Source organism: Neovison vison, chromosome 7, assembly GCF_020171115.1.
Source record: "Neovison vison isolate M4711 chromosome 7, ASM_NN_V1, whole genome shotgun sequence".
Taxonomy (NCBI): domain Eukaryota; kingdom Metazoa; phylum Chordata; class Mammalia; order Carnivora; family Mustelidae; genus Neogale; species Neogale vison.
The window spans coordinates 195,722,611-195,747,667 of record NC_058097.1 but is presented as its reverse complement, the minus strand read 5'-3'; the positions used below and the strand labels follow the sequence as shown (position 1 = coordinate 195,747,667).

General features: G+C 39.2%; 2 protein-coding genes across 2 annotated transcripts; one reads left to right on the top strand and one right to left on the bottom strand.

The window, feature by feature from the left end:
* Positions 1-1,443: 1,443 nt before the first annotated feature.
* Positions 1,444-2,405, bottom strand: LOC122913678 (olfactory receptor 5A1-like). The gene is given in 2 exon segments (XM_044260326.1): positions 1,444-1,496; positions 1,499-2,405. Coding segments are annotated over 2 exon segments (960 nt in total).
* Positions 2,406-21,079: 18,674 nt separating this feature from the next.
* LOC122914513 (olfactory receptor 5A2-like) lies at positions 21,080-22,038 on the top strand. The gene is given in 2 exon segments (XM_044261128.1): positions 21,080-21,989; positions 21,992-22,038. Coding segments are annotated over 2 exon segments (957 nt in total).
* The last annotated feature ends 3,019 nt before the right edge of the window (positions 22,039-25,057 follow it).

The window sequence follows — 25,057 nt, the reverse complement described above, 5'->3', positions numbered from 1 at the left end:
TGTTATGGCCAATTAAAGGGAAGAAAGACACCTACATTAAGAAATAAGGTATGACTTTTGAGGACTACAAGGTCATTTCAATTTTTTGCCATCATGCATAGCTCTGTGATGGGCATCCTTGGATGTTTGTCCACATCTTAGAATGCGTTCCTAGAAAGACAGTAGTTAGGACTAAAGCATGTACTTTTGAATGATTTTTTGATACATGTTACCAAGTCTTTAGAAAGACAGTAAAATTTATGTTTTCACTATCTGTATATAAGAGAGCTTATTTTCCTGTATTTTGTTAGCATTCAGTATTATGTTTACTTTTAACCTTTGCCTTTCTTCTTTTTTTTTTTTTAAGATTTTATTTATTTGTTTGACAGACAGAGATCACAAGTAGGCAGAGAGACAGGAAGCAGGTTCCCCGCTGAGCAGAGAGCCCAATGTGGGGCTCAATCCCAGGACCCCGGGACCATGACCTGAGCTAAAGGCAGAGGCCTTAACCCACTGAGCTGCCCAGGTGCCACTAGCCTTTGTCATTCTAATAAAAAAATTTTCTCATGGTTACATCTATACAGGTAAAGAAACAAGGATCTTGTAGGAGCAATAGGTTCAGATAGAAGAGAGCAAGAGGAACTTGGAATGTGATGAGAAAAGGAGGGCATGCTGTGAAATGCAATCGGGGGCCAAACAGGTAGAGGGATGATATGGTAGAAATCAAGGAGATGCTGAGCAAGTAGGCAATTTAGGTGACTGAGACTGGAAAGAAGAGCACTGATATGATTCTGAGGGGTTCAGAATGTCTAGGGCCCTGCATAGCTGAGATAGAAAGGCAGTCAAAGGTAATATTCTTCAGTCTTAGCAAATTATTTACTAGTCGTAATGAGTGTCCAACAGGAATATCTTGGAAGAGTGTTTAATGGAGTAGGCATCTTGTTCTTTTAATTCATCTCAACCATACACAGTGTTATCTTTTGGGTTCTGCCATATGCCAGAAGTAAGTGTCATACACTTGTGCAACTTCAGGGCTATTTGTTATTGAATGTGGAAGGTAGTGTTTGGGTTCTGGAATCAGGAAGACCTGGGTCTGAGCAGGTCCTGCCTCTGACTTCCTGTATGGACCTGGGTAAGTCAGTCTTCCTTGCTGGGCCTGCATTTCCTCATTTATAACAAAGGAATGACACTATGTGCTTCATAGAGCTGCAATGAATATTTAATTAAATGATGTTCCTGGTACATACTAAGCATCCAATAAAAGGTGGTTGTTGTAATACCAACTGTGAGAATAGGGTAACTTGGGGTGGTGTTTCTGTGGAAGTAATGTCTTCCTCCTTCTCATTATTCATGGTGGGGTCAGCAGATAATGGCCATGCACACAAGATGTCTCCCTCATTGATGCCAGAGGTGAAGGTAGATGCCAGGGATCACATGTCTCTGTCAGTTTAGAGAAATATATTTTCAATCATGAACTAGGAAAAACACTTTCTTCTTCTCCAACACCTTCCATAGGCATCTTTGATCTCTCTGTTCCTCAAACTGTAAATGAGAGGGTTGAGCATGGGGATGACCAGCGAATAGAACACAGACACCACCTTGTCCCTGCTGAGTGAGTAGCTGGAGCTGGGTCGCAGGTACATGAAAAGGGCCGTCCCAAATAACAGAGTCACCACCATCAGGTGTGAGGCACACGTGTTGAAGGCTTTCCTTCGGCCCTCCACTGAGCGGATCTTCAAGACGGCAGCTCCTATGTAGCTGTAGGAGATGAGGAGGATGAGGAATGATGTCCCCCCGAAAGTGACCACCACGAGAAAATTCACCACTTGACTGGGGAAGGTGTCAGAGCAGGAAAGTGCCAGGACTGGTGGGAGGTCACAGAAGAAATGGTTGATGATGTTAGGTCCGCAGAAATGGAGCCGAAATACAGAGCTGGCCTGGATCAGGGAGCTCAGGAAGCCACCGGCATATGCCCCAAGCACCATGCGTGTACAGAGGCCTTGGGACATGATGGCGGTGTAGAGCAGGGGATTGGAGATGGCTGCATATCGGTCGTATGCCATGGCTGTCAGGAGGAAGCACTCAGTGAGACCCATGCTGACAAAGAAAAAAAACTGAGCAGCACAGCCCAAGAATGATATGGTCTTTTGCTCCTGGAAGAAATCAGTGAGCATCTTGGGGGCCACTGTGGAAGAGTAGCAGATGTCAATGAAGGACAAGTTGCTGAGGAAGAAGTACATGGGTGTGTGCAGGCGGGAGTCACCTCTAATCAGAAAGATAAGGGCTAGGTTCCAGACCAGGGTCACAAGGTAGATACCCAGGAATGTCACAAAGAGAAGGGTCTGGAGTTCTGGATGGTCTGCAAATCCCAGGAGGATAAACATGGTCACTGAAGAGCTGTTGTTCCAGGCCTTGCTTGTGGACATGTTTCCCAAGGACCACAAGGACATGTTGCAGACCTGGCATAATAATGATAATCCACATTACAGGTGATGTCAGTCAACAAAAAATTACAAAGGGCACAAGAGGGACAATACAGTATTGAGAAGATCATAACTTTATGCAAAGATTCTTTCTCTCAGAAGGCAGTTTTAGTCATTGTACTATATACACTTATATAGTACAGTGTGATTGATGTGAGCTCAGGCTTTGGATTCAGACTCCCTGTGATCAGCTCCTTCTCTACCACTGAGTAGCCGTGTCACTTTGGGTAGGATATCCAAAATCACTAGGCTCCAGTTTCCTTATCTTCCCAAATGGGTGGGAATGTGAATTCCGACCTCACATATTTGTTTTAGGAATTAAACAAGGCAAAGTGGGTAAAGTGACTGACACATGTACATGACACACAGTATGACAAGTGAAAGTTGTCAGGACAGTTTCGTGGGTCCCAGATGAGTCATGTCATACCCTGAATTAACTAGTCATCTAGCCTTTTTTCAAGTTTCCACACTGGAACAGGGAAATTAATAGAGCAACCAGGTACATCTCTGTAGTCGTGAAATGATCAGACGTTTAGAATATTTTTAATCTGAAGGATTAGGTATATAGAAATGCTCTCAATTGTAAACTATTCTGAATATACTAAGTAGTTCCTTTTTCAAATTTGTCTGTAGTCAGAGCTCAAAGCTATTGACTTGTTAAGAAATGGGGACTCTGGATTTGGACGGCCTGTATTCAGTCCCTAGGTTTACCACTTAGTGTGATCTTGGGCAGGTCACTTGGACATTGCCTCTTTCTCTGTCGAATCAGAGATCATAGTAGCACTTACTTTGTTATTAGTATCTGTCATCAATCGTCTATTACCTGTCTTCTATCTACCTATCTATCTAATCTATCATCTCTCTATCATCTCCTTTAGCACATGTCTGACCTGTAGGAAGTACTCTGTGTTTGTTGTTGCTGCTGTTGTTTAAACCTAAATACAAAGTTTCTTCAATCAAATTCCTAGAATTTTCAGTGTATGAAATACCTTTCATAGATCAAGGGTTGATTCCACCCATTTCACATGGATAATAATTCTTATCACCCCCCGACACACCCACACTAAGTCTTAGTCCCTATAAATCAGGAGAGAACTCCCAATGTCAGCAGATCTCCGATGCTGAGGTCCAGTCCCTGCAGAAGGAAAAAAAGTGTGGTTAGAGGGACCCTGTGCCTCACATTGAATGGCTTTTATATGTTTGGAACATATCTTGGTTCTTCCTTGGGTCTTAATGTGTTTTGATGAGCACTGGGTATTATATGCACTAGTGAATCATTGAACACTACATCAAAAACTAATGATGTGCTATGTGCTGGCTAACTGAACATAATAAAAAAAATAAACAATTTGGAAATCAGTGAAATTACCTTAACTGTCTTTAAAACTATACTTTTAACCTATTCTACCTACCTCTTAAAGTACAGAGAATCTCATAAATTCCATTTTATTTTTCAAAATGGAAGTGTTATTTTATGAATTTAAAAGCAATATGTGAGCACTGTAAAATAATTGGATCAATATGTAAGTGAAATGTTGAAACTAAAAATAATGTGCGCAAAAGCAAAAATGAACTTTTGAGACTTCAAGATAAAAAGCTTTTGCACAACAAAGGAAACAGTCAACAAATTTAAGAGACAATCCATGGAATGGGAGAAGATATTTACAAATGACATTTTGGATAAAGGGCTGGTATCCAAGATCTATAAAGAACTTATCAAACTCAACACCCAGAAAACAAATAATCCAGTCAAGAAATGGGTAGAAGACATGAAGATACCCCTCTCCAAAGAAGACATTCAAATGGCCAACAGACACATGAAAAAAATGAGCCACATCATTAGGTATCAGGGAAATGCACATCGAAACCACAATGAGATACCACCTCACACCAGTTAGAATGGCCAACATTAAAGACAGGAAACAACAAGTGTTGGCAAGGACGTGGAGAAAGGTGAACCCTCTTACACTGTTGGTGGGAATGCAAACTGGTACAGCCACTCTGGAAAACAGTATGGAGGCTCCTCAAGACATTAAAAATAGAACTATCCTATGACCCAACAATTTTACTACTAGCTATTTACACCAAAGACACTGACGGAGTGATCCAAAGGGGCACATGCACCCCAATAGTCATAGCAACAATGTCCACAATAGCCAAACTGTGGGAGGAGCTGAGATGCTCTTCAGCAGATGAATGGATAAAGAAGATGTGGTCCATATATACAACAGAATTTTACTCAGCCATCAGACAAGGTGAATACCCACTGTTTGCACTGACATGGATGGAACTGGAGGGTATTACGCTATGTGAAATAAGTCGAGCAGAGAAAGACAATTATCACATGGTTTCACTCATATGTGGAACATAAGGAATAGAGTGGAGAACTACAGGGGAGGGGAGGAAAAACTGAATAGGAAGAAATCAGTGAGGGAGACAAACCATCAGAGACTCTGTACTCTGCGAAACAAACTGAGGGTTACAGAAGGGAGGGGGCAGGGGGATGGGGTAACCAGGTGATGGGTATTAAGGAGGGCATGTGTTGTAATGAGCACTGGGTGTTATATGCGACTAACAAATCACTGAACACCACATCAAAAACTTATGATGTACTATATGCTGATTAACTGAACATAATAAGAAAAAAATCATGTGCAGTTCCTAATCAATCCAGAAAAAAAAAAAAGAAAAACCTGGGAATTATGACATTCTATTTCCTGAAATAAGAGCTCTTAGCATTTTGGTGTACACCTTACCTGTGTGAATATATGTATATGTGTCTGGTTGTTTATATTATAGAACACAAACCCTCTATAAATTACATATATTATAGAAGTCATTCCAAGTCCGTCCCTTCACAGTTTGGGAAGTAATTCTCTATTTTCTCTGAATTTTCTTTTTCTTTTTTTTTTTTTTTAAGATTTTATTTATTCATTTGACAGACAGAGATCACAAGTAGGCAGAGAAGCAGGCAGAGAGAAGAGGAAGCAGGCTCCCTGCTGAGTAGAGAGCCTGATGTGGGGCTTGATCCCAGGACTCTGGGATCATGACCTGAGCCGAAGGCAGAGGCTTTAACCCACTAAACCCCTGCTCTGAATGTTCTTGATCAGTTTAAGAGAGCCATTTTATTTTAATAGTCCTAGTTTTTCAAAAATCAATTCATATTTACCCATTGCCAGTCAAGGTTTCATTGACTTTAACTTTCTTCCTGAAGCTTATACACAAAGAGACAGCCATGGAATTGGGATCTCTTCTTCTCCCTCTTAATTGTTCCTGCTACTTTTCAGTGCTAAAATACTCAAATTTGGATAGTGAGAGAATGTGAAGCTCCTTTTGGCCATCACCATGCCATCATTGTGCAGAGTTCCAGAGATCCCACACACTTAACAATCTTGCCAATATGGCCTGAAACTTTATACTCAGAGACTCTGCCCCTGTCTGTGAAAGGTATGTAGACTTCCCAGAATCAGGAGAGGATTTTTTTCCTCTTGAAGAAAAGACAGAGACCTGCAGCAAAGTTTGGCATCATCTAGTACAGATGTAGAGCCACATGGAGAAATTGTGAGCAAAAACAGCTCTGCTGGAGCCTTCATCCGTTCATGTAAACTCAGCCCTCAGTCCGGTAGAAACCTGAGGTTCGTGATGTGATTCAAGGTCTTTGGAACACTTGTTCAGGTTACCAGCAAAAGGAGGGGAGTAAGATGGTGGTTATCATTCTGGATAGGCTTCAGGACAAGTCTGGTTCTCATCCTGACTCTGCCACTTGCCAACTCTGGGATATTAGGCAACTCATTTAACCTCTCTGAGCTTCAGCGCCTCCATTTGTACAATGGGGATAATCATGACTTCTTAACAGAGTTGTTGGAGGATTGCTTAAGATAATGTGCAAAAGGTTCACGGTCTCGAGATAAGATCTTTGCTTGACAAACTAGGACTGTGATTCCTATCAGCAGTGACTATTCCTTCACTTCCCCTCATGTGGTAGGTTGAAATGAGGGGTCCACTGATGGGCCATGTAGGTTTGTGACAAGTGTTGGGAGTGAGGGTGAAGTCTGTAATGATCTGGGGAGGAGGGGGTTGATGGGTCCATGGCAAGTCTGTTTTGAATGATGCCATCAGGGGGAAAACATTCACATTTAAGGATGGGATTTCCCATCTCCAAAAACAGAAAGTGAATCTGAACAAATTGCAACAAAAGGAAAAGCATATTCAGAGCTTTATTCTTGCCCATGAATGCCATGAATCTCAGCCATCTTACCCTAGAACATGAAACAGAAGGTGTCTTCAGGCTCTGTGGAGTCCATCATGTCACTGACATGCTAAGTCTGCCTAGTCTAAGCTTAGCACAGTTGGTGATGGAGTTAAAAAACAGTACAATGGGAGCTCCTGGGTGACTCAGTTGGTTAAGTGGGTGACCCTTAATTATGACCCTCCAGTGATGATCTCAGAGTCCTGGGATCAAGCTGAGCATGGGGCTCTGTGCTCAGCGGGGAGTCTGTTTGAGGATTCTCTCTCCCTCTGCCCCTCCCCCAGTTCTCTGTCTTTCTCTCAAACTAATAAGTAAATCTTAAAAAATTAAAAAAAAAGGGAATTTGGGTAAATTGGAAGGGGAGGTGAACCATGAGAGACTGTGGACTCTGAAAAACAATCTGAGGGGTTTGAAGTGGCGGGGGCGGGTGGGAGGTTGGGGTACCAGGTGGTGGGTATTATAGAGGGCACGGCTTGCATGGAGCACTGGGTGTGGTGAAAAAATAATGAATAATGTTTTTCTGAAAATAAATAAATTGGAAAAAAAAGACTCATGGTATAATGACAAAGAGAACTTCAGCCAAACTGAGGAGTAAGAGTGGATCGTCTGATCTCCCCATCATTCCTGCTCTGGGCTTTGTCTTCCTCTTTATGAAGTCTCCTCCTCTCACCCTTGTAGGAGCCTGATACCCTCAAGGTTTTCTTCCAGGTCTATCCTTCATTCAAACATACAAATAATTTATGGAAATGGAAGTCCCTTTTGACATAAGGTGAGCATTCAAAGGCATCAAAACTTTAATCCAAGAATTAAGACTCAGATGGTCAAATTCAGGCCACCAGTTAGACTAGAGAAAGAGGATATTGGAGTTTAGAGGTCTCTGTCATGTTAGGACAATCTGCTGTGTAAAGTCTGTCCACTTCACAGCTCTTTAAATTGCTTTTCAAACCACTTACTAATAATTGGAGCTCTGTTCAAGGGTGTAACAATTCCTCTCAAAATTTCATTCCCTCTTAATTCTCTTTTTAGTTGCAAGGGCTCATAGTCCAGGAAACCTATTAAAGCAGTGTTAGGGTAAGATTGTGGCTAAATTTGGGGAAAGAATTCACAGGTATATGGAGAAAAACTCAAATCCAAAGAACAGCTTAGTCATCTGTATGGGCTTCAGATCTAAAGTGCTCTATAATGCAAGATTAATGTGGTCAAGAAGACAAAAAGTAAAAGAATGACTGCACTCACCCCCTTCCTCTTGTTTGTCTGTCCTTCAGCTGATGCCTGTCTTGAGTTTTGCTTTGTAAGGAGTCTAGTCATGCTTCGGTAACTGCTTCCAATCCCCAAAGTACTAATGAGCTGGGAGAGCAAGCTTGGGGCTGGTTTGTTCATCAGAAATAAAAATATCCATAGAATGTGTGCTTGTGGGCAGAAAGGAGAAGCGAAAAATTATCCAGAAATAAGAGAGAGAATCTTTAAGAAGCTCTTCTAGTATCTGCCAGTGTCTGCAGTTGGCGTCATTTTGAAAATGTTGTAAAGCTGGGATTGGAAATGATTTTGAGAGAGGGTTTCTTCCCCTCTCTCCTTGGAGATGTTTCATTACATTTGCCCTTGAGGGTCTTTTATGAAAGAGAAAGAAACGTATCACCCAAACCTCACAGATTTGTACTTAATTGATCTCTGGGGTGGTTATGGAGAACACATAAAATGCTCTGACAGTAAATGCTTACCAAACTTTATCCCAATGGCCAGCTCCTCTGATCCCCAAGGCCATTTAAAATCTCTTCTGGTAGTCCATGATGAGTGAACTCAGGAAAGCAGCAGGACTTGGAGGACAAGATGGCTTTTCCTCTAAAATTTTAAAAATTTTCTCTGGTATAACATGATTAGTATAAAGATGTAAGACTTTTATTCTACAGAGGACCATGTACAAATAAAAAATAATTTGAGGCTAGACATGCAACAATAAGGAAGTCACTAATTCATGTGTTTGGAGAGGGAGAGAGAAAAGGAAGAGGTTTGATTCATTTGTTTCTTAAACTGAGAATATTGAACTTTGATGAGAATTGGAAGGGGGGATATTTGAGCAAGCTCAAATGAAGCTGACAATTTTTTTTTTAAAGTAGATAATCTTGAATTTCCAAGTGACTGAACCTTCCTAGCCAAGAGAATGGTCTCTTACCCTGTCTGAAGAGCCTATCCCCTTTGGGCTTGGGCAGAAGGATGATTTAATTGATTAAAAAAGTGGTTCTCATAAATGACTCTTAATCTCACAAAACAAACTGAGGGTTGCTGGGGGGAGGGGGGTTGGGGGAAAGGGGGTAGAGTTATGGACATTGGGGATATGTGCTATGGTGAGTGCTGTGAAGTGTGTAAACCTGGCAATTCACAGACCTGTACCCCTGGGGATAAAATATATTACATGTTTATAAAAAAAATAAAAATTATAAAAAAAAGTGGTTTTTCCAGAATCACTTCTCTCCTCTCAGGCTGCACCATTGTCCTGAAACCAGATGAGTGCACTTTGATTCTTCTTTTGGGATCTTCCTTTTAGAGTTCCTGAGGGAAATTTAGATTCATAGACGTTTAGTCAAAACAATGTTCGAAGGCTTCTTGGAAAACTCTTAATAATGTTGATTATATGTGTTGAGATAATGTTGATTTATATGTGTCTTCAAATGCCTTAATATAAGTAAGGGATGTTTTGTTTTATTTCCATTGAGATCATTTAAAGTTTAATTTTTTTGCTACCAGTTTTACTATATCAATGGTTAAAGATATTTTTGTTTTACTTGAGATTCAACACTTTTAAAAAAAGATCAATTTACTTATTTGAGAGAGAGAGAGAGAGAGAGCAAGAGGGAGGGGCAGAGGGAGAGAGAAAATGAAGCCAGATGTGGGGGCTCAATTTTACGACACTGAGATCATGACCCTGAGCTGAAACCAAGACACGCAAACAACCTTGGCACCCCTAGAATTCAACACTTACAATCTCCTAATGATTCATTTTGAGTTTAAGTCTTACTAGCAATTCTAAGAGAGTCTAATATGTTTAACTATGTTCCAGAAGTACAGCATTATACCATTCGTGAATACTGTTCATATTAATACTAAGCTCAAAATAATAAAAAAAATGATCGTGATAGCCATGACTGTTTATAAAAAATTATTGTGCCAAGATTTGATAAACATGGAAGTCTTTTAAAAACTGTATCCAAGTTAGTTGGCATTTTAATTAAAACGTGTACAGTAGTTAGTTGGTGTTTAATCGAAGCATATAGTTAGCTGGACTCAGAATAATGTGGATTGCCATGCATTTCTAATAAGCTGGTATCAGAATACTACAGCTGGAAGTGTTTCTTCTGAGACACATTGATAATTTAAAAATCAGAACAATAACTCATCCCATTTGAATAGTTTTTACATAATGGTTTTCATGTAGGTTTCACATATGATCCAAACACAGTCATACAAGGCTGGTACTCTCGGCTGAATCTCACAGATGGAGGAGGAGGTAATGTGAAATCAGTAGAGGTGTGCAAGACCATACAGATGAAAATAGGCAGGATTCAGCCCCATGTCATATGTTAACACTACCATTTTAATTCTTTTTTTAAAATTTATTTTTTATTTATTTTCAGCATAACAGTATTCATTGTTTTTGTACCACACCCAGTGTTCCATGCAATCCGTGCCCTCTCTAATACCCACCACCTGGTTCCCCCAACCTCCCATGCCCCCACCACTTAAAACCGCTCAGATTGTTTTTCAGAGTCCGTAGTCTCTCATGGTTCACCTCCCCTTCCAATTTCCCCCAACTCTCCATTTTAAATTCTTTTAACCTGTGTAATTCTCCTGGACTGTTCTTTTGTTGTTATGATGCCTCTTTTTATTTTTTAAAAAGATTTTATTTATTTATTTAACAGAGAGAGAGATCACAAGTAGGCAGAGAGGCAGGCAGAGAGAGAGGGGGAAGCAGGCTCCCTGCTGAGCAGAGAGCCCAATGTGGGGCTTGATCCCAGGACTCTGAGATCATGACCTGAGCCGAAGGCAGAGGCTTATCCTACTGAGCCACCGAGGCACCCCATGATGCCTCTTTTTAAGAACTTAAAAATCCGATTTGTTTAAAATGGTACCTTAAAAGTGGTACCTATTCTCAGTTACATTAATCTTATCTAAATATAGTTGTTTATTAGTGTTATTCACCATTTTCAATATGCTTAGTAAGTTGTCCATCTCCCAGGTCTGGTTTCTTTCCCAGAATTGAACTCTGTGATACTACTGAGTTAAGGTACTTGAGGGGGCACATGGGACAGTGCTTAGAGCATGGTGGGTATATAATGTGTTTGAGGATAATCAATTACTATTGCAATGCTAGGTTTTTATATGGATTTTAGTTTCCAGACATAACCTTTTAAGACTGAATTTAGGCATACTTCCACTAGGTGGCAGCAACATTCCACAGGAGGGTCTAAAGTAGCAGTCCTCTGCGCAGATAACGATTTGTTAATATAATTTATAGTTACCTAAGTTATAATCATGCTGTTTGGGTTCTTAGAGGTCTTTCACTTTAGTTTTTTTTTTTTTTGTGTGTGTGTGTTAGTGTTAGAGTAAAAAACTGAGGAATAGAGAGGTCAAGAACCTAATTTCTCACAGCAGAATAGGAATTGGAACTCAGGTTGTGTCACCTCCAGTCTTTCCTTTCCCGTGTCTATGACCTTTAAAATCTCTACATGTACTATTGTCTTGTATCTTATCTTTGTTTGGAATGCCTGGTGAAAAGTCTTTGGATCTGTAAACAGTTGACATTTATACTCCTCACTAGTAGAAGAAATACAAACTGAAATAATTTTTCAAACTCCAATTTGACAATCAAGATTGTGTTTTATTTCCAAGCACCTCTGGATTTTTCTCGGGGCTTTCTTTGAAACAATTAACCTCATTACTATAGCTACACTAAAATATTAAATAAGCATGAAGGTAAATGATATTTTAGGAGAAGCTGTCAGCAAACAAACATTAAGATGCATAGAATCCTAGTAAGAGAAATTTTGAGTTGATTTTAATTGCCTCCTAAACATTTGTAATTATATATAGAGTTTATTTTCTTTTATGAGCTATTTGCCTTCATACGTTTTGATGTTCTCTTTAACTTTATGATTTCAATTCTTAAATTTAGGGGCGCCTGGGTGGCTCAGTCGTTAAGTATCTGCCTTCAGCTCAGGTCACGGTCCTGGGGTCCTGGGATTGAGCCCTGCATCGAGCTCCCTGCTCAGTGGGAAGCCTGCTTCTCCCTCTCCCACTCCCCCTGCTTGTGTTCCCTCTCGAGCTGTGTCTCTGTCAAATAAATAAATAAAATATTAAAAAGAATTCTTGAATTTAATCATACATGAAATCTGATATTTTAAAGTAGGGTAATGAGAGTTTATGGTTATATCCAAATGAATTTAATAAGACAAATTTCTTCCTTGTTCTTAAATTTTTTATAGAATAGGTTGACAAATACATCAAATGTCCCCACCCTACATTTTCTTGAGTTTCTCAGTCTTACTTTGTAATCATCACTATGAGTGAGTTGTCATGACAGATGAAATTTATTACCATCCCCAATTATCAGCTTTTCTTATTTTCCTTTTTTGTTAGCTGTTCTAATCTCAAGAAAGCATATAGGTTATAATTAGAGATTTACCTTCTAAATTATCTGGGATCCGAATTCAGTATCAAAACACTTTTGTTGTTAGCTGGACTTGACTCTCTTAGCTTTGGGATCTCCTGGGCTGGTATGTCCCCAATCCTAGTCCAAAATGCTTCTCTTAATAAGAACTTCTTGACTTTTCTCCACCACAGTCTATTTTTTAAATTTTTATTTATTTTTTTAAATTTCGCAGTCTATTTTTGAAGTCACTTACCTTTTTTTACCCCAATGATCTCAGTTGTTAAATTTCTTTCCCTTAATTCAACTTATTACTTTGTGTGTCAAGAGTCTCAGTAATTGTATTTTTTCATATAGAAGATATTTTTGTCATTTAATTAATTTTTATTCTCAGATTAAGGTTTGGTAACTTTATCTCCATGAAACAGATTAACTCCTTTCTGTAAACTTTATTCTTGTAGAAAAAGTTTCATAAAACAGGATACGAATGTTTCAAAATTCTAGATTTTCAGAGCTTGAGGGGTCCTTGGAAAGTGAGATGAATTTACTCAGGCCCTAAGAGGTGGGGAAGGGCCTAATTGATTCGCCCACAGCCACATGTCCAGGTCATGGCAGAGCTGGAAATAGCACCCAAAATCTTAAAGGGTAAAGAAACTGTTTTCATCACCATAAAATGTCAAATAGATAAGAAAGAGCTCTTGGCCACAACCCTAGAGACAGAGTTAATGACATTATTACCCAACATTCATTGAGAGATTTCTATTCATTGGGCACTGTGCTAAGACCTTCTTATTCATATCTCATTTCATTATTGCAACAAGATTCATTGTTTATGCACCACACCCAGTGCTCCATGTAATATGTGCTCTCCTTAATACTGATCACCAGGCTCACCCAACATCCCCCCCTCCGCAAAGCCCTCAGTTTGTTTCTCAGAGTCCACAGTCTCTCAAGCTCTGTCTACCCCTCTGATTTCCCCCAATTCAGTCCTAATGTCCTCCATGTTATGCCTTGTGCTCCACAAGTAAGTGAAACCACAACAACCCTTTGAGATTGGTATTATAATATTACCCCAGTGTTACAAGGGAAGAAATTGATATTTCGGAGATTTAAAAAATGTGTGTATGTTTATACACATATTATAAAATGGCAGAGCCAGAATTTGAACCCAACTCTCTTGTGTGTGGTTTACTTCCAGTGAAGGGTCTCAAAGCAGAAGGTTGCCCACCAATGCAACAGGATGTCTTCCTGGACCCAGAGGAAGCTCAGAGGAGAATAAGTCAGGGCACTGCAAACAACACTCTGGCAATGGTGGTTGTCTCTGTCCCTATCACCCCAGAGAACAATTAGTGTTCAGAAATATTTAGTTCTAATGATTGCTAGGCTTTTACTTTGGACCCAGGAGTGGGTGACAGGGCAGCCATGTGGAGGAAAAGTGTGGCTACCCCTGCCCATTAAAATAATGAATTCCCTAAGGCCATTTTGAAGACTTGGAGCAGGGATTCCAGAAGCAAATATTGTTCTTTGCATGAGGTCAAGCTATAAAAAACTGACTGAACCAGAAGCCAGGCATAGAGCAGTGGGAAATGCAGATGAACCGAATTTTGTAAAACATGCTAGTGGAGCAAGGCAACAAATAATTCTTCTGTAGGATGAGATTTCAGAACACTTCTGTCAGAAATCATTCAGTAAGTTCAGCTCCTTCATTCCCACCTCATTCATCCAACAAATGACAATTGTAACTTGTAACCTATTTCACATTTCATCTCTAAAAGGGGTAGAGTAAGTCTACCTAGTTCCAGGGAGGATTAAATGAGTTAATATAAATCAAGTCCTTAAAACAGTGCCTGGTACTCAATAAGCCTTGAATAAGTGTTTGTGATTGTGTTATATGTTGCATATTATATCATTATAATTGGGCACCCATTATGCCAAACACTCTGTGAAGATTTTGTAGATAAGCAGTGAAAAAATTCATTCATTCAACTAGTGCTTACAATGCCTATGTCCCAGTCACTGTTCTAGATTAGTGATAGAATACATCAATAAATAGATCAATAAAGAGATCTCCCTGCCTGCCTTTGAGTAGCTTACATTCTGGTAGGGGAGGTCTCCTTAAGATAAGAAACACCAAACTTATATCATTTCCTCTTTGATAGATTCATAGATGGATGTCATAGGGAAGAGCACTCTTGGCTCTTCTTGATTTTGGCTGTTCAGTCAGTGACTGATTGTGGGGAGATTTAAAATTTTAGAAAACACAAACCTAGAAGGAGCATGTATTTATTTTAACAACTTAATTGAGATGTCTTTAACATATAGAAATTGTATATATTTAAAGTGTACAACGTGATGTTTTTATATATATGTATACATTGTGAAAAGATCACTGCAATCAAGCTAAGTGACTTATCTGTCATCTTTGCATAGTTATCCTTTGTGTGTGTGTCTCTATATAAGCATATAGGTGTGTGTGTGTTTTGAGATTTATGATCTATCCTCTTAGAATACTTCAAATATACAATACAGTAATGTCAGCTATTGTTACCATGCTGTTCATTAGATGTCCAAAACTTATTTATCCCGAATAACTGAAACTTTGCACCTTTAAACTAACATTTCCCCATTCCTGCTCAACCCCCCAAGCCCCATTCGACACTCTACTTTTATGAGTTTGGCTTTTTAGATTCTACATATAAGTGAGATCATGCAGAATTTATTCTCTTGTATCTGGCTTATTTCACTTACTATACAGTCCTCCAAGTTCATCCATGTCATTGCAAATGACAAGATTTCCTACTTTTTAAATGAGTGAATAATATTCCATTCTCTCCCTCTCATCTATTTATCTATTATTTTGGTCATTATCATCATCATCACCATCATCTACCTCAAGTTTTCTTTCTTTTTTTATTTAAAGATTTTATTTATTTACTTGATAGCACAAGCAGCAGGGAGGGGGAAAGGGAGAAGCAGGCTCTCCACTGAGCTGGAAGCCCAATGTGGGGCTCAATCTCAGGACCCTGGGATCATAACCTAAGCTGAATGCAGACTCCTAACTGACTGAGCCACCCAGGCACCCTATCTCAACTTTTCTTTATGCTTTCATCCATTGATGGACATTTAGGTTGTTTCCATATCTTGACTGTTGTGAATAATGTCACAATAAACATGGAAATGAAACTCTCTCTTCAAGATACTGACTTCATTTCCTTTGGATAAATATTCAGAAATAGAATTGCTGAATCAGACAGTAGTTCTATTTTTAATTTTTTGAGGAACCTGCATAGTGTTTGTCATAATGACTGCACTAATTTACATTCCCATCAACAGGGCACAACACTTTTCTCTATATCCTGACCAACATTTATCTTTTGTCTTTTTAATAATAGCCATCATAACAGATGTGAGATGATAACTCGTGGATTTGATTTTCATTTCCCTGATGATCACCTCTTCATGTAGAACAGTTTTTAATATGATGGGTGATAGAGAAACACAGTCAGATAGTTGCAGTTAGTTGCAAACATGCATGGGTAGTCAAATTCCATAAAATGATAAAACATCAGCAACTTTAATTTTATTGCTGAGTCTTCCCTGGGGTACTTCTGCCTTTTCACAGACATCCCATTTATAATTATATCCCATATTTATATTTATATAAATATATCATTTATATTTCCTCATTTTGATCTTATATCAGTGCCAGCTTGTCTTTTTAAAAATTTTTTTATTTTTTCAGCGTAACGGTATTCATAATTTTTGCATCACACCCAGTACTCCATGCAATCCATGCCCTCCCTAATACCCACCACCTGGATCCCCCAACCTCTCACCCTCTGCCCCTTCAAAACCCTCAGGTTGTTTTTCAGAGTCCATAGTCTCTCATGGTTCACATCCCCCTCCAATTTCCCTCAACTTCCTTCTCCTCTCCATCTCCCCTTGTCCTCCATGTTATTTGTTATGCTCCACAAATAAATGAAACCATATGATAATTGACTCTCTCTGCTTGAGTTATTTCACTCAGCAAAATCTCGTCCAGTCCCGTCCATGTTGCTACAAAACTTGGGTACTCGTCCTTTCCGATGCTTTTGATCTTGATGAAGTCCCAAAAGTTCATCTTCACTTTTGTTTCCTTTGCGTTTGGAGACATATCTTGAAAGAAGTTACTGTGGCTGATATCAAAGAGGTTACTCCCTATGTTCTCCTCTAGGATACTGATGGATTCCTGTCTCACGTTGAGTTCTTTTATCCATTTCAGGTTTATCTTTGTGTACGGTGTAAGAGAATGGTCGAGTTTCATTCTTCTACTTATAGCTGTCCAGTTTTCCCAGCAGCATTTATTGAAGAGACTTTTTTCCACTGTATATTTTTTCCTGTTTTGTCAAAGATTATTTGACCATAGAGTTGAGGACCCATCTCTGGCTCTCTATTCTCTTCCACTGGTCTATGTGTCTGTTTTTATGCCAGTACCATGCTGTCTTGGTGATCACAGCTTTGTAGTAAAGCTTGAAATCAGGTAACGTGATGCCGCCAGCTTTATTTTTGTTTTTCAACATTTCCGTAGCGATTTGGGTCTCTTCTGGTTCCATACAAATTTTAGGATTATTTGCTCCAGCTCTTTGAAGAATACTGGTGGAATTTTGATTGGAATGGCATTAAAAGTATAGATTGCTCTAGGTAGTATAGACATTTTAACAATGTTTATTCTTCCAATGCAAGAGCATGGAATGGTCTTCCATCTTTTTGTGTCTTCTTCAATTTATTTCATGAGTGTTCTGTAGTTCCTTGAGTACAGATTGTTTCCTTGAGTATAGATTGTTTACCTCTTTGGTTAGGTTTATTCCCAGGTATCTTATGGTTCTTGGTGCTATAGTAAATGGAATCGATTCTCTAATTTCCCTTTCTGTATTTTCATTGTTAGTGTATAAAAAAGCCACTGATTTCTGTACATTGACTTTGTATCCTGTCACGTTACTGAATTGTTGTATGAGTTCTAGTAGTTTGGGGGTGGAGTCTTTTGGATTTTCCATATAAAGAATCACATCATTTGCTATACCAACTTATACCAGTTAGAATGGCCAAAATTAGCAAGACAGGAAACAACATGTGTTGGAGGGGATGTGGAGAAAGGGGAACCCTCTTCTACTGTTGGTGGGAATGCAAGTTGGTGCAGCCTCTTTGGAGAACAGTGTGGAGATTCCTCAAGAAATTAAAAATAGAACTTCCCTATGACCCTGCAATTGCACTCCTGGGTATTTACCCCAAAGACACAGATGTCGTGAAAAGAAGGGCCATCTGTATCCCAATGTTTATAGCAGCAATGGCCACAGTCGCCAAACTGTGGAAAGAACCAAGATGCCTTCAACGGACGAATGGATAAGGAAGATGTGGCCCATATACACTATGGAGTATGATGCCTCCATCAGAAGGGATGAATAACCAACTTTTTTTTAAAAAAATTATTATTTATTTATTTATTTTAAGAAAAACAGTATTCATTATTTTTTCACCACACCCAGTGCTCCATGCAAGCCGTGCCCTCTATAATACCCACCACCTCGTACCCCAACCTCCCACCCCCCCGCCACTCAAACCCCTCAGATTGTTTTTCAGAGTCCATAGTCTCTCATGGTTCACCTCCCCTTCCAATTTACCCAAATTCCCTACTCCTCTCTAACACCCCTTGTCCTCCATGCTATTTGTTATGCTCCACAAATAAGTGAAACCATATGATAATTGACTCTCTCTGCTTGACTTATTTCACTCAGCATAATCTCTTCCAGTCCCGTCCATATTGCTACAAAAGTTGGGTATTCATCCTTTCTGATGGAGGCATAATACTCCATAGTGTATATGGACCACATCTTCCTTATCCATTCATCCGTTGAAGGGCATCTTGGTTCTTTCCACAGTTTGGCAACTGTGGCCATTGCTGCTATAAACATTGGGGTACAGATGGCCCTTCTTTTCACGACATCTGTGTCTTTGGGGTAAATACCCAGGAGTGCAATTGCAGGGTCATAGGGAAGCTCTATTTTTAATTTCTTGAGGAATCTCCACACTGTTCTCCAAAGAGGCTGCACCAACTTGCATTCCCACCAACAGTGTAAGAGGGTTCCCGTTTCTCCACATCCTCTCCAACACAAGTTGTTTCCCGTTTTGTTAATTTTGGCCATTCTAACTGGTGTAAGGTGATATCTCAATGTGGTTTTAATTTGAATCTCCCTGAGGGCTAATGATGATGAGCATTTTTTCATGTGTCTGATAGCCATTTGTATGTCTTGATTGGAGAAGTGTCTGTTCATATCTTCTGCCCATTTTTTGATGTGTTTGTCTGTTTCACGTGGGTTGAGTTTGAGGAGTTCATTATAGATCCTGGATATCAACCTTTTGTCTGTACTGTCATTTGCAAATATCTTCTCCCATTCCGTGGGTTGCCTCTTTGTTTTTTTGACTGTTTCCTTTGCTGTGCAGAAGCTTTTGATTTTGATGAAGTCCCAGAAGTCTATTTTCGCTTTTGTTTCCTTTGCCTTTGGAGACGTATCTTGAAAGAAGTTGCTGTGGCTGATATGAAAGAGATTACTGCCTATGTTCTCCTCTAGGATTCTGATGGATTCCTGTCTCACGTTGAGGATACAAAGTCAATGTGCAGAAATCAGTGGCTTTCTTATACACTAACAATGAAAATACAGAAAGGGAAATTAGAGAATCGATTCCATTTACTATAGCACCAAGAACCATAAGATACCTGGGAATAAACCTAACCAAAGAGGTAAAGGATCTGTACTTGAGGAACTATAGAACACTCATGAAAGAAATTGAAGAAGACACAAAAAGATGGAAGACCATTTCATGCTCTTGGATCGGAAGAATAAACATTGTTAAAATGTCTATACTACCTAGAGCAATCTATACTTTTAATGCCATTCCGATAAAAATTCCACCGGCATTCTTCAAAGAGCTGGAGCAAATAATCCTAAAATTTGTATGGAATCAGAAGAGACCCCGAATCACTAAGGAGATGTTGAAAAACAAAAATAAAGCTGGCGGCATCACATTACCCGATTTCAAGCTTTATTACAAAGCTGTGATCACCAAGACAGCATGGTACTGGCATAAAAACAGACACATAGACCAGTGGAACAGAGTAGAGAGCCCAGATATGGACTCAACTCTATGGTCAATTAATCTTTGACAAAACAGGAAAAAATATACAGTGGAAAAAAGACAGTCTCTTCAATAAATGGTGCTGGGAAAACTGGACAGCTATATGTAGAAGAATGAAACTCGACCATTCTCTTACACCGTACACAAAGATCAACTCAAAATGGATAAAAGACCTCAACGTGAGACAGGAATCCATCAGAATACCCAACTTTTGTAGCAACATGGATGGGACTGGAAGAGATTATGGTGAGTAAAATAAATCAAGCAGAGAGAGTCAATTATCATATGGTTTCACTTATTTATGGAGCATAACAAATAACATGGAGGACATAGAGAGATGGAGAGGAGAAGGGAGTTGAGGGAAATTGGAAGGGGATGTGAGAGACTATGGACTCTGAAAAACAACCTGAGGGTTTTGAAGGGGCAGGGCCTGGGAGGTTCGGGGAACCAGGTGGTGGGTATTAGGGAGGGCACGGATTGCATGGAGCACTGGGTGTGGTGCAAAAACAATGAATACTGTTATGCTGAAAAGAAATAAAAAAAATGCATATGGGTTTTCCTCATGTCTTAAAAATGATAACCTTGTCTGGCCGGATGACATCAAGGTTCCCATGCTTATCTTTAAATATTACACTTAAATATTGAATGGACCCTTTCCAGTTTTTCTTGCTCAGAAAGTACTGGTTTCTGCTAGTTCTTGACCACCACGGCTCATCCATTTTCAGTCAACTTTGTGCTGTTCTGCCATTTCCCCAAACATGGAGATATTATTTGGAACCCTTCTGTCCCATAATGGTGGTGATTGTATTCATCCCAATTTTGATCTTTTTATGCATTTATGCAGTTATTTGTATATAAACTTATTATATAATTAGAAAAAATTTCTAGTTCTAAGCATACGTGTGTGTGTGTGTGTGTGTTTGTGTGTGTGTATAGTATTTGTGCATATTTTTTCTCTTAGTTTTCTAACCTGAAAGAATGGATTATCTTTATTATGGGTTAGACTTGCTCCCTCAAAATGGAATATATCAAATATTATAGCCCATTGTCTTTAGCTCCTTTTCCAGATTCTTTTACTAAATATATATAAAATATAAGAAATTCCTAATCTTATTGTCAATATGGGTTTATGTCAGAAAGTCTAAAAAGCCATAGGAAACCTAAATCTAAAGGTAACTTGAGACTCATCTGATTGAACCCTTCCATTTTTCAGTTGAGAAAATGAGAATCTGGAGAGGTGCAGTTATTTTTCCACAGTACCAGAGAGTCAGGAATGGAGCTGAGGACAAAACCCAGATTACTGACTCCCAGTCATTCTGTACTCCATTCGACAGACCCTCTTCTAATCAGCAAGGTGTATAGCAAACATATTTTAAATAGGGCGAAGAGATTATCATGAGAAGACTTCCTCCAAGAAGAAGGCATAGCAGGCGAATGTGATGTTAACTTGGTGTTAATTGTTTAAATGATCTTCTAGGAAATATCCACTCATATACTAACAAATACAATCTAACTGATCACAGGATTGTTTCTTTCCTTTATGCAGGAAGTAGGTCTATGGTTGTAGGAAGGAACAACACTATTGTGACAAAATTCATCCTCCTGGGATTTTCAGACCATCCTCAAATGAAGCTTTTCCTTTTTCTGTTATTTTTGGGGATTTATCTCCTGACCCTAGCCTGGAACCTGAGTCTCATTGCCCTCATCAGGATGGACTCCCACCTGCACATACCCATGTACTTCTTCCTCAGTAACCTATCCTTCCTAGATATCTGCTATGTGTCCTCCACAACTCCCAAGATGCTCTTTGACATTATCACAGGGAAGAAAACCATTTCCTTTGTTGGCTGTGCCACACAGTACTTTGTGTTTTGTGGGATGGGGCTGACTGAATGCTTTCTTTTGGCAGCCATGGCATATGACCGCTATGCTGCAATCTGTAACCCGTTGCTCTACACAGCCCTAATTTCCCATAGACTTTGTTTAAAGATGGTGGCTGGGGCCTACGTGGGTGGATTCCTCAGTTCTTTGATTGAAACATACTCTGTTTACCAGCATGATTTCTGTGGGCCCAACAGGATTGACCACTTCTTCTGTGACCTTCCTCCAGTTCTGGTTCTGTCATGCTCTGATACCTTTACCAGCCAGGTGGTGAACTTTGTTGTGGGTGTTGTTGTTGGAATGGTGTCTGTCCTTGTGATCCTCATCTCTTATGGTTACATTGTTGCTGCTGTCCTGAAGATCAACTCAGCTAAAGGTAGGACCAAAGCCTTCAGCACCTGTGCCTCTCACCTGACTGCTGTGACCCTTTTCTATGGTTCTGGCCTCTTCATGTACATGCGACCCAGTTCTAGCTACTCCCTAAACCGGGACAAGTTGGTGTCCATATTCTATGCTCTGGTAATCCCTATGGTGAATCCTATCATCTACAGTCTTAGGAATAAGGAGATTAAAAATGCCATAAGAAACTTGTGCAGAAGGAACATGTGCTTTCTCATGTGCCTTTGTTTTTCTGACCGTAAGCTAATGTTTACAAAGAAGCTGTGAGCTGGGTCAATTGTGCAGCTTTTCATGTAGTTTTGGACTAGTTGATTTACATAGTGGTTTGTGTTAACTAGACTTTCCCCCAGTTTCCAATATTTCCTTAACTAGTTTACCTATTGGTTATCAGAAAACATTTGGCCATTATTGTTTTCTAGAATGAATAGCATTGCATATACTGAGATTATAAATACTCAATTTAGCAGAAAGCTTCATATGACAAAGAATGAACAACCAAAAATATCAAAACAGAGTTTGTGTCTGTAAGAGGAAAAGTGTTGAAAAATAATTAGTCTAGCATTCAGGATGGTGATTTTTAAGGTAGCATAGGGGTATACAGCATAATAACCCGAGGAGGGAGACAATTTTTCTAAAAACAGTTGCCTTACCCTGTAATGAAATTTAACATGCTTCCTTTATGGCGTGTGAGCACCACAAGTTGGTGTCCATATTCTATGCTCTGGTAATCCCTATGGTGAATCCACGGTGAATCCGTGTCCCTATGGCAGACACGGTCTCTTGTTTGAGAATCCAGCTATTGTGAGCCACTGGGAGTGAAAAGGGAATAGAACTGACTTTTTTAAATGTGTTAAGGTAGGAAAGAGTTCAAAACCTCTGATTAGGGCGTTAATGACTGAACCAACCTCATGGCTAATTCAATCAGCTGTACAAAAAGTAGTCACTACAATGATTTAAATAAAGCCAGGGATTTGTCATTTCAGTCTGAAGTAACTGCTTTCCAGCCAACACTCAAAGTTTCTTAGGAATCTATAGAAGAGGAGCATACTGTCATTTGGGAAAAAGGTTCTAGGTTTTCACAAGTTTTATGATAAGTTTTAGGATGGGATTTAGCTTAGGAATTGAAGAGAGTGATTTTTCTCTTTCATATTATCTCAGAACTTGTATGTGTCCTTGAACCAGCAGTAGACAACTGGCATACATTTATTCAGCTGTGCCAGTTCTCGGTTGGCCATAAATGAACAAGCAAGTATCTACCTGTATGTCCTTGGAGAAGTTACTTGGGCTTTGTGTGCCTTAGTTCCTTATCTGCAAAATAGGAATAATAACAGTAATTGTCTCATAGGCCTATTGTGATGAATTAAATGACTCAGTATATACAAGCACTTAGAATAGTACTGGTTGATAGCAAATGCTTAAGAGATGAGCATTATTATTATTGTTGTTCTATAATAATATTTATTTATCATTTGAGCCAAAGAAATAGAAGCCATTTTCTTAGTTTGTTAAAAAAATGTGATCTTCACAATAGCTTTGATGCACTGGAAAGTGGGACAGCAGAGACTAGAGTGAAAGTTGTTTGGGTTTTTGTTAAGTATTCTTAAGTCATCAGACCTGGAATTATTACTCTCATGTCCACCACTTTATAGGTAGGTCACCTTATGCAAGTTACTTACAAGTTCTTTTTTTCTCATCTGTACAATGAGGATAATAATTGCATCTACCTCACAGAATTGATACAAAAACTAAGTGGGAATGCATGAAAAGGGCTTAACTTAGTGCCTGGTATATGGTAATACTTAGTAAATGTTAGCTTATATTATTAATCAATTTTGTATAAATCAAGAGAAATCCAGGCTAATGTGCTAAGAAGAGGCAAATTAGATAGCTTTGGGAGATCTGCTTAGACTGGAACTTAATAGTCTCAGTAAAAAGGCATGCCTGTATATCTCATGTCTGCTGCTTCTTCTACATGTAGTAAGCAGTCATTAGAAAACTAGAACTCAAGTTCATAGAGGTGCCCACACATGGGAATGCTACCATTGTGCCAACTCTATCAGCCACGTGGTCATCTTGCCTTTCCTTATATCCAGTTTTCCCTTCTACCTTTCCTTATCTGTACTCTAGTTTAATGAAGTCTTCTCTTACAATTTACCTTTGGTAGCTAATCTTAAATTCTCCTAATGCCCAAAGTCACTGGAACAAAACAAGCAAACAAACAAACAAAGGAAAATATGCATGCCTCATGCTTTGGACTTACATGGAGCAGTCACTGGTCTATAATCATCTCTAAATTTTTTTTCCAATTTATTTATTTTCAGAAAAATAATATTCATTATTTTTTCACCACACCCAGTGCTCCATGCAAACCGTGCCCTCTATAATACCCACCACCTGGTACCCCAACTTCCCACCTGCCTCGCCACTTCAAACCCCTCAGATTGTTTTTCAGAGTCCATAGTCTCTCATGATTCACCTCCCCTTCCAATTTACCCCAACTCCCTTCTCCTCTCTAACTCCCCATGTCCTCCATGCTATTTTTTTTTGTTCCAATTTATTTATTTTCAGAAAAACAGTATTCATTATTTTTTCACCACACCCAGTGCTCCATGCAAGCTGTGCCCTCTATAATACCCACCACCTGGTACCCCAACCTCCCACCCCCCCGCCACTTCAAACCCCTCAGATTGTTTTTCAGAGTCCATAGTCTCTCATGGTAGTGTTGACAAACTCTTATCTTGTGTTTGTTTGGGAAACTGTTATTTCTCCTTCAAATCTGAATAATAATCTTCACAGGTAGGGTATTCTTGGTCATTATTTTTCCCCTCCAGTACCTTGAATATATTATGTCTCTTCTTTCTTCCTTTCAAAACTTTCTTGCAAAGCTTCTGCTGAAAAATAAGCTGATAGTCTTAGAGTGTTACCCTGCTATTTTTTATGCTCCACAAATAAGTGAAACCATATGATAATTGACTCTCTCTGCTTGACTTATTTCACTCAGCATAATCTCTTCCAGTCCCGTCCACGTTGCTACAAAAGTTGGGTATTCATCCTTTCTGATGGAGGCATAATTTTTTTGAACAAAGATTCTGAATATAAGATCTTTAGAGAATCTCTCTTGTTCAGCCACATACATGTTCACTGCTAATGGAAATTTTCTTCTTGCATTGAGAAGATATAATGTACTTTTGCAGTTTTCCCAAGTGCCAAAGAGAAAATAATGATCATTAATAATTGTTAAATATAGCACACAAT